The sequence below is a fragment of the Orbicella franksi genome, chromosome 13 (assembly GCF_964199315.1).
Source record: "Orbicella franksi chromosome 13, jaOrbFran1.1, whole genome shotgun sequence".
NCBI lineage: Eukaryota > Metazoa > Cnidaria > Anthozoa > Scleractinia > Merulinidae > Orbicella > Orbicella franksi.
The window spans coordinates 13079022-13088520 of NC_138157.1; the positions used below are offsets into that span (position 1 = coordinate 13079022).

The following is a 9499-nucleotide window of genomic DNA, read 5'->3' on the forward strand; positions in this document are numbered from 1 at the left end:
GAGAGTCCTATGAGAGAGTTTTATAAGCGTTTTAAACTTTTTCAAAAAGTATGAACTACCTTGTTTTCCAAATAAGCTTAATAGGAATTTTGCGACCGGCACAGCTCCGAGGCAATTTTGCCCATATAGGGTGATCTTAACAGTATTAAGCTCGAGGCGAAGGTGCGCACGAAAAACGGAGGAATTCAGAAAATTTAAGATGATTTCTCGCCAGTCATTTGTGTTTTTCTTTTTTTTCGCGCTGGCAGAAACTAGGTGATACTCGGAGGCACAGATGAGAGGATAGAAAGCCTGCAGAAGAATCCCTCGGTTCACTCTTGCACATATTCAACGACACTGGAATTTTAGAACCTAACTAAGCAGAAAGTCATCATCAATTCTCTGCCCGTCAGCAGGCGCATAAGGCAGAGCGTACAGTCTTGTAGTGATGTTCGTCTCGTGAATGGCGACTGGTTATATTTAATTTCGCCCAAACTCTTTTACTTCAAGATCTCGTTGCTTAAACATATTCTGCACTGACCTGTTTTCACGGCAAGCTTAACTTTAGATCAAATGAGTTAATTTACATGATTCCGTCTCCATGACAGAATCGTTAATGAGGGCGTTTCAAAATCAGAATAACCGGACAGAACGGCACCAGTTTTGTTAATCTTTATGAGCGTAACAACCTTTAAATTCAGCGTATGATTTGTGTAGCCAAACGTTACTACATGTGGGTGAAGTGCTGGGTTTAAGACTTTTCATGTGTTTCTCTGACAGCCATTCCTCAGCAGCGCTATTGTTTGTCTTGCCCGAAGACATATTGGCATGAAACCAGAGCTCGAGCCATCAAATATCAGGTCTCAAGACGCAACCACTAACAACTGTAACACTGTACCCTCAATTTATTTAATTGTCAAGGGTGAAACGACATTTTAACACGCGGTACGCTAGAATTGGCAATAATTTAAAGCCACGGTAATGACCTTGCCAGAATGAAAATGATTGCGGCGAATGTAAGTCTTTAATTTGGCAAGATAAACAATTGTTCATGTATTTTCTTACATGCAGTGTCCTTGGCTATAAGAAAATTGACCAGTGATTTATTTTTTACATTTTCAAAGATTTTATTCTCAGAACTGCACTCAAAAACCTATTGGTATCCTCCAAAATACCTGTGATCAAAGTTAAAACCAATTCTCTTACCCTAGACCGTCGGTTGCTAACAAGAGAATTATAGCGCTCAGTTACATATACTGTTAGATGCCAAGAACACCCGCTGTGAACATTTCAAGGCTTGTCGACCTGAGGAGATTATCACGATGACTTTCTTGGGTGAACGCGAAAAGAAAAGGAAGAAAGATTAGCTGAATGTAATCGCTCAGGCTATTCAAACAACTAAAATTCCAAATTTGATTCGCGAGTTTGCTCTTATGAAGATCTTTGAATACAAAGACGCCTTTTACCTGTAAGTGGTCACTTCTCACAAGTAATTGAACTCATATCCGCTATCTCCGGTTCCTGAATTTCCTTCAGTACGCACCAGTGGCACAAAAGTTGTCATAAATCTAACAGAGAATCTACGAAACTTTTCCAAGTGTACAAAATTCGTCAATACGTTATGAGCAATGTAGTAAAACGGTAATGAAAGTGATTTTTAATCTCTTACTTTATGTGGTAAATGATTGTTCCAGGAATTTGGCTTAGCTACAAATCCTTCAGTCGCAAGAATATCAAGTCAACATATTGTAATCTCCATTAGTGTTTCTTTCGCTTCTCAGAGCAGTTTCTAAATCAATATCAACCTGCAGTCAAGTGCCCAAATGAATCGTGAACCTCAGGATTAGCTGGTATTAACTAGTACTTAATTGTTTAAGCTGCCCAGAACACCCGCTGTGTATATTTCAAGGCTTGTTGATTTGATGAGATGCGTCGCGATGCAAATTCACGGTAGCGGTTTTGTAGATTGCATGTCGACCCGAAAATACCAAGAAAAAAACCCCGTGAAATGTAACAGAACAAGAATAAGAGTGATGGAATTTTAATTAATATGAACGTGCGATCTTATCATCCAGCGACTAAACATGAGGACACTTTTGAAATTTAGAGTGAGCTCCACTTTGTTTTGTCTCGTTAACATACTACTCACAGGTAAGTTCGTCAGACAAGTGAAAGACCTTACAGGAATAGTAGGTAAAAGATCAAAAACGTAATTAAAACAGGTTAGTTATTAGATTTCTTTCAAACTAATAAAATTTTCTGGTCCAGTTATGGTTTAGTTAGCACACGTGTACTTATTAGCGGTTGCATATTGTGGAATCGAACAAGACACTACAAACCTTCTTGAGTCGCATTGTAACTGAAATCTCTTACAAGGGCGATTCATATATCCCTCTCAATTCTGAAGCGACACTTTGATGAAAATGTTCTTAAAGGGTTCAGTCACAGTTTCTGCAACTTGAAAAGTCTAGCCTAAATGTTTCAAGTTCCTGTTAACCATCTTTGTTCCTTTACGATTCAGTATTATCTCTTTGGGGTTTTTCTATCTCAGTGAGCTACTATTTTCAGGTTTCCTTCAATTTAAAGGTAATTTGTACATAATCAAAATAATCCAAACTACCATGACTGAGCTCCTTTGACACCAACTTCACTCTTGATCTTTTATTGCCTCCATTTTTGACTTAACACTAGAGCCGATACTGCATCATGTTAAGGTGTATAACTGAGAAGTTTATATGACCATTTCCATGATTCTAGGATACGCCTATCATTTTAAAGAAACTGGTGGAGCTCGCCTTACAAACAGTGAACGCGTGTTGAGGATTCCGTCGGTTTATCGTCTCCTGAAAGGCCTAAATGTAACAAGGCAAGTGATCTCAAGTGGCAACGCAGTGACTTTTAAACAGAGTAACAAGAATGTTAAATACGGTCTAGGGAGACGTCCAATGCTCAGTGCTCATGAGATGCTTCACAGAATATTGAATGCAAGAGTCTACCACGAGCAAGACGGTCAACTCTCAACAAAATTCCAATCCAGAGACAGCGATGAGCAAAAAGGGAGTTTTAAGATTTCCGACAAGACTGTCAGTGGAAAAGGTGAATATGCTATATCATCTGATCAGACAAGTGTTGGAATAAAATTGAAACTAAGAATAAATACACAGCAGCTCCACCAGCAGCAAAAACAGCAGCAACAGCCAAAACCAACCATGCCTTCAACTCCAATGTCCACAACACCTCAAATGTGCGTGGTGCCCTGTAACACGAAATTGAAGGCTCAAGCAGCAAATTGTATTTGTAAGTAGATGTTCAATAACTGTGCTTCGCATTCATGCTGCTTGCGTAGTATGAATTCAAAGGAATTAGGTATCATGAATTGTCACCTTGTTCTATTATATTGTTTGTTGACTTTGACATTGAAAAGTTATAATGTAAGTTATGTCCTCTGGCGTGCTAAAAATTCTGCCGACACAAGTTTCGACTATGATGTTGATGAGGTGGGCTTAATGGGACTCATTAATGCTAAAAGTGCTCAATATAGTCAGATCCTAGTTTTCGTTTCTTGCACGTTGCTCAGTGCTGCATGCCACTGCTGAATTTTGGCCATTTTCGGGAAAATTGGGTTATTTGTGATCTGCACGAACGATACCGTTCAAAAATCTTCGGAAGCCCTTGCATCATCTTTCGTGCTGACAAACTTCAGTTAAATTTTGAATACACCAGTCAAACGGGTTAAAGGAAAAAAATATGTCCTATAAACTTCCACAATCTAGGGAACTGTAGACGACTCATTGGTCAGTGAGCCGAACGCTGGATCGAACGGTCCTGTTTTGTGCCCTGGCAGGGTTCATTGTGTTGTGTTCTTTACTAACTCTCACATAGCGTCACACTACCCATATATGTGTATCATTAGGTACAGACGAACTGTAGAGGCACCCTGACAGAATGCGAAGGAGTAATCTGTCAGGGCTGCTTTCGTGCTACAGAACCTAGAGTTACTGGGCACGAGAGGCTTTACTTCTCCTTCCCAGTTTAAGTAAGTATACTTCCTTTGGTTGTAATTTAAATAAATTCTCCTTCAGCTACACAGTTTGAACAAGAAGCCCTCAACATCCACAATAGATACCGAGCCATCCACAATTCGCCCTCTATGACTCTGAACTGTCAAATGAGCGAGGACGCCGCTGCATATGCGCAGAAACTAGCCGAAATGGACACACTTGTGAAATCTAGTTACACTGAAAGACCAGAGCAAGGAGAAAATCTTTCCCTTGGTTGCTATAAAGATAGAGAGGAGACAGCGGAGGAAGCAGTAAAAATGTGGTATGTAAATGTGATATTATCAAACTGGCAATCATCGCTTTCCGCCCAGTTGTGTTTTAGGCGCCGACCGGTTAGCTCAGAGGGCACCGGACTACTGTGCGAGAGGTCGCGGGTTCAAATCTCGGTCGGACCAACACGCAGGGCCTTTAAATGATTGAGGAGGAAGCGCTGCCTTTGTAATGACATCTGCAAATGGTTAGACTTTCTAGTCTTCTCGGATAAAGACGATAACCCGTAGGCCCCGTCTCACAACTCTTCATAATTAATTCTGTGGAACGTAAAAAAAAAAAATACCACACTGATAGAAAAGAGTAGAGGACTTAGTTTCCGGTGTGGTGGTCTATCTCTCATCTGATGGTTAAATGCTGAGAGATATTAGCTGCATAAGCTACTCTGAAATCCGAGGGTAAATAAAGTAATCTGTGTATGTAGGCGTGATCCTTAATTGGCACCTGAGTAAGACATGCAGTAAGACATGCAGTGTGTCATATTTGGAGACAGGAGATTGCAGACCACCCGTACCCTGTAAAACCAGGGGTCGTGAAACATTCGACAATTCATTTTATTTCTAACCCTTTGGTTCAGTCACCCTTACAGTGCTACGCACCTTAATGATGTAGCACTACGAAGTGTTGTCTTGAAATATTTGTTCGTTGAGTGTATAGAACAAATTAGATTCATTAGGTGCCAGGGTTGAAGAGGTTGAAGTTTGCATTTCGTCTCGGGCTCAAACGGTGTGAAATGCTGAAAGTGCCATTCCTCTTGGACTGGAACCTTTTGTTTATCTTTTGTACACCCATAGGCTTTCCTTGTTGCTATCTTCTATCCAATATATAAGCAAAGAGTCACTTGTAAAATTTCAACTGATAAAAAGGGAACCGTTCTTACTCTCTCAGGTTCGATGAAGTGTGCCAGTTCACGTTTGGTAAACAAGGCCCTCAGCCGGGTACCAGTCACTTTACGCAGCTGGCTTGGAAGGAAAGCACGGAGCTAGGAATAGGGAAAGCTTCCAACAAGCAATCGGATGGGGCAACATGTACCTATATTGTCGCACGTTATAAGCCCCAAGGAGACTTTGAGAGTGGGGATGACTCTTACCGAAAAAATATCGAGAAAGGTTCCTTTGTTGACAGTTACTGCAAGAACATAAAGAAAGCTGGTCTGGATGGAGGATATGGTTTCAAGAGATTTAAAGATAGTTAATTTGCTATCAACTTGAGTGGATTGTCTCTTGCTAGCATTCAAGGTTGACTTGTAGCAACCTTAATGACTGATTATATTTGTGGCGGTAGTGAAATCCACTGTCCATGCATATCGCTGAAATATATCACAAGAAAAAAGAGTTATGAAGTCACGCGGTAACTATAGCTTACAATCTCATAATTAAGGATTTACCCGGCCATAACCTCGAAGAGTACAAGCAAAAAAACCAATATATATTTAAGGCTCTTTTTCACACAGGATTTTCGTATCCCACGTGTAAAGCCAAGTCGTTCTTAAACAAAACTCACTGGCCCACACTACTGAATCTTATCCTGATTTCTGTCGCTAAACCAAAAGTTTAATGAGCAGAACAATGGCCATGCACGTGACGTGCGTTATAATTCTTGGTTCTTTTCTTTGCCATCGTCTGCAAAACAACAACGTGAAATGACCAAATTCTGCTTTGTCTGGAGAACGTATTAACCACGACAACTAATTTTCTAAGTTACTATTTGAAATTTATTGTTGAGTTCCAGATTAAGTTTTGTGGTAGTTTTGACAGTGGGAGACAAACTAAACGACGTTTGACTTTCGCGGGATTCGTTGCTAAAATATAAATTCATTTTTTAATCAACGTTGTCCTCGACGTCGCCGTCTTGGTTACTTGAACTCCCTTGTGTCTCTTGAGAGGCACCGTGCTAATGTAAAGTGCCTTACCCAAGGAAAAACTGTGATCGCTCCAGGGCTAAAACCCTGATCTCTAGAGAACAGCACACCGGTTAACCCAGTTTCTAGGGCACGGGTTCCCAGGCTTGTCAGCCCAAACAGAATCACAGCCTCATTCCCGCGAGGAGGGGGATGTAGTACGTTCGATCATAAAACGGTCATTTCAAATGCTTTTTTGACGAAGCTTGTTGCAAGATGAAAATGGAACTCGACTAGCCTCAAGATCACCAAAACTAACATTTTCCTTTTATATTTCTTTTCTATGCTGTTGAACAAAAATGATAACATCCCATTAAGACGTATCTGATATGGTTGAACAAGGTTTGTCACATTAACATTTGCTCAGCGACGCCAATAGCTTTCAGATTTCAGCTCATCCCTCAGGCGTGTAATCTAAATTGCACAGAAACTTGAGATGAATAAGCGCATTACTATGGGGTCCATGCACTTGGGATGATGCCGGAAATACTGACTCCTGGTCATTCCAGATGCTAGGCAAACGACAAACTACTTTATGAGTTCAATCTATATTAGCCAACAACCAGTGAACATGGAATAACCAACACACTAAGGTAAATTAAAAGATTACCGACACGAAAAACAAACTTGCAGGTGAAAGCAAATTGCCTGAAGAAACGCAAACATTGCAGAGTGGAGATGTAATCGAGAACGAGCAAGCCTTTCAGATTGTCTTAACAATAAAGCACCGGATGTCAGCGCACGTTTGAGGGAGTAAGGACACATTTAACAATGCTACTCAGCAAGGCGTCTAATCCCCAGTCGGCTCATGAATTTTGTATTTCTTACACGGATATTTTAACACAATTAGAACCCCTTGAGATTTTCAAGCTTTCCACTTAAAAGGAAACAGGCATTGCATTTGTCGCTGCACAAAAGAGGTTACCGCAGCAGGACAGTTAAAATAATTCAAAAGGTACGTTTACCGGACAGTTGGATTTTGTGTAAAGTTTATAAGTTTTTACAAACAGAAGTCGTTTTTTTGCTAATTCATTTAACGCTTCAAGACAGCAGACCAAAACGTAACAACACGAAAGCCATGAAAGTGCACTTTTACATGCACGAGATGAAAATATAATTATATTTCTGCCTTAACGGAAAGATGGGTGGTTTAAGACTAGACCATGCTTAAAGCAGACTGGTGAAAAATATAGACGTGAAAAAAGGAGGAAAATATTTGCACGTTTCGGGTAATGGCTTGAAGTCGCGATGATGATACCTTTGACATCAATTGTTTTCTCTGGGTTACAAAGAGTACTTAACTTATCAAAGGAGTGGAAGAGTAAAGAGCGCTTCACCCCACTGGAATCGGGATGGCGTGTATCGACATCTACATTTTGTCGTTTCTATTAGGTATGTTGAAATATGATATTTACCATCCAAACTAAAAATCATTTGAAAAATAAATAATCATAACGAAGATGTTATTGCGTTGCTGAGGTCCTTTGTACAGTGTATATATACTGTCTGTATCTAATTATCAAAGATCTATCCGTGACAGTCGTCATCGCGTTAAACGACAGTCGTTTAATCTTTAAAGTAAGCTGCAGTGTTTTTCTTGATACAATGACGGATGCGTAAACTATAAGACTTCGAAAAACTATTACCTCGAAACTGAATAAGCACCTTTTGTTTCACACATGTGAAAGCACGCAGAGCAAAGGACTTTCACCACCTAAACTCACTGGGTTTTTTTAATCGTTGCATCTAAAAGACATTTTAAAGGGAAAAAATGATGTGCTTTCTTTTTTATTTCATTATATACAATTTTGTTTCATTCAAGTTTACTCCTTAGCGAATAATCACTGTTTACGTAAATCCTCGAATTAGCGTCCCCTTCGAATAAGCGCCCTCCTATCGGCCAAAATTTAAAATAAGCGCCTCCCCTCGAACAAGCGCCCCTCTCACCTTCGCCTGTTTTGTGGACGAGTACTGAGCCAACAAAGGATGTATAGTTTTCGTCGTGTAGTATTAGATTTGTAAATTCTTTCAGTTTGAGAACACGTTAAGTGAACACGTTGAACACGTTAAGTACTAACGGTGCCGCGATTTAAACTTAAGGATCACCTTTTTATGTCGATAAACAGCTTATGTTGTTGTTTACACGCAGATGATGTATATATAAAAAAAAAATGATCATGTCAGGCCACGATTTGGAAAAAAAAAAATAAGCGCCCCCCCCCTCGAATAGGCGCCCCCCCCATCTTCTCCTAAATTTGAAATAAGAGCCCCGGACGCTAATTCGAGGATTTACGGTATTTGCCTTTTTACTCGTAGTTACAGCGTATGCAGGTGAATCCTCTAAAGGAGAGAAGAAGCAACAGCTTGGTTTTCGACCTGTGCATTTCGCTGCTGTTGGCCTTCCCTTGAGAGACCCTTCACCAAATGGAGATGATCAAAAGACAGGCGCTTTTAAAATTGACGATAGAAATGTTGTTGGTATGTGCTGATCTTTTAGAGAAAGTCTTTAGCAAGTAGTTAGAACACTAATTTTGGGTCCCGAGCATTGCATGAACTTTATAACTTTTATGTACTTAAGAAATGCCCATGTAATTAAAAGATATCATTGTCTTGTACGTAATATAAATTTCGTTGTTGAAAACACAATTCGACTTCTCTTTAGACGGGAAATAAAGAAAAACTGGCAGGGAGGGGGAGACGGGGAGAATCAAGGAACATATCATTATTATCTAGATAAGATACTGCAATTTGAGTTTTCAATGTCGCTGAAGGTTGGGCTGCGTTAACATGGCAACCTAACTTATAATAAACAGGAAATAGTGAAATGCTGGTGGGGAGTTTTTTTCGATGACAAAAAAATGCAATGTCAGTTCAATTCAAACTCGGTCTTACTCTGACTCATGTATTTGCACTGAATTAACGCTGATGTATCGATTTCATGTTGTTTCTCTCAAAATCTTGAGCACGGGTTCCTTTGCCCCGCGAAATAAAAGTCAAGAGTTCAGTGTAGTTATTTCCGTAAAATTCTCTATCTGTTATGTAGGTGCAGGCACGTATGAGATTCAATCGGATGGGATTGATGTTGATATAAGTTTAAAAATTTCCACTAAAGAGCAAGGCACTCCAGGTGCAGGCGGGGGACCGGGCACAGGCGGAGGACCCGCACCGGGCGGGGGACCAGGTGCGGGCGGAGGACCGGGTGCGGGCGGAGGACCTGGAGCATGCGGGGGACCTGGAACAGGAGGAGGATCAAAACCTGCACTCTGTGTTGTTCTTATCCCACAAACAA

At 40.4% G+C, this 9499-nt stretch overlaps 2 protein-coding genes across 3 annotated transcripts in view; both read left to right on the forward strand.

The window, feature by feature from the left end:
- The first annotated feature begins 811 nt into the window (after positions 1-811).
- Positions 812-6631, forward strand: LOC145465647 (uncharacterized). Its single transcript, XM_081449422.1, has 4 exons — positions 812-2130; positions 2737-3276; positions 4062-4302; positions 5199-6631. Exons 1-4 carry the CDS (start codon positions 2064-2066, stop codon positions 5503-5505), a joined length of 1155 nt encoding a protein of 384 aa, XP_081305548.1. The 5' UTR covers positions 812-2063; the 3' UTR covers positions 5506-6631.
- A 10-nt stretch (positions 6632-6641) lies between these two features.
- Positions 6642-9499, forward strand: part of LOC145465646 (uncharacterized) — a 7502-nt gene continuing 4644 nt past the window's right edge. The window contains exons 1-4 of one of the 2 annotated variants that reach the window (XM_081449420.1): positions 6642-7165; positions 7503-7602; positions 8527-8688; positions 9254-9499. The exon at positions 9254-9499 is cut by the window's right edge and continues 249 nt beyond it. In XM_081449420.1, the coding sequence (XP_081305546.1) occupies positions 7563-7602; positions 8527-8688; positions 9254-9499 (448 nt within the window). In that variant the 5' untranslated portion in view covers positions 6642-7165; positions 7503-7562. The remainder of the gene's footprint in view (positions 7166-7502; positions 7603-8526; positions 8689-9253) is intronic. The other variant, XM_081449421.1, reaches the window with a different exon arrangement.

Excerpts from the sequence above, each read along its gene's own strand:
- LOC145465647 (XM_081449422.1), top strand. The coding sequence starts at position 2,064 with ATGAGGACACTTTTGAAATTTAGAGTGAGCTCCACTTTGTTTTGTCTC. Across the intron at positions 3,277-4,061 it reads TCAAGCAGCAAATTGTATTT|CTACACAGTTTGAACAAGAA; the intron begins GTAAGTAGATGT and ends ATTCTCCTTCAG. Across the intron at positions 4,303-5,198 it reads GAGGAAGCAGTAAAAATGTG|GTTCGATGAAGTGTGCCAGT; the intron begins GTATGTAAATGT and ends TTACTCTCTCAG.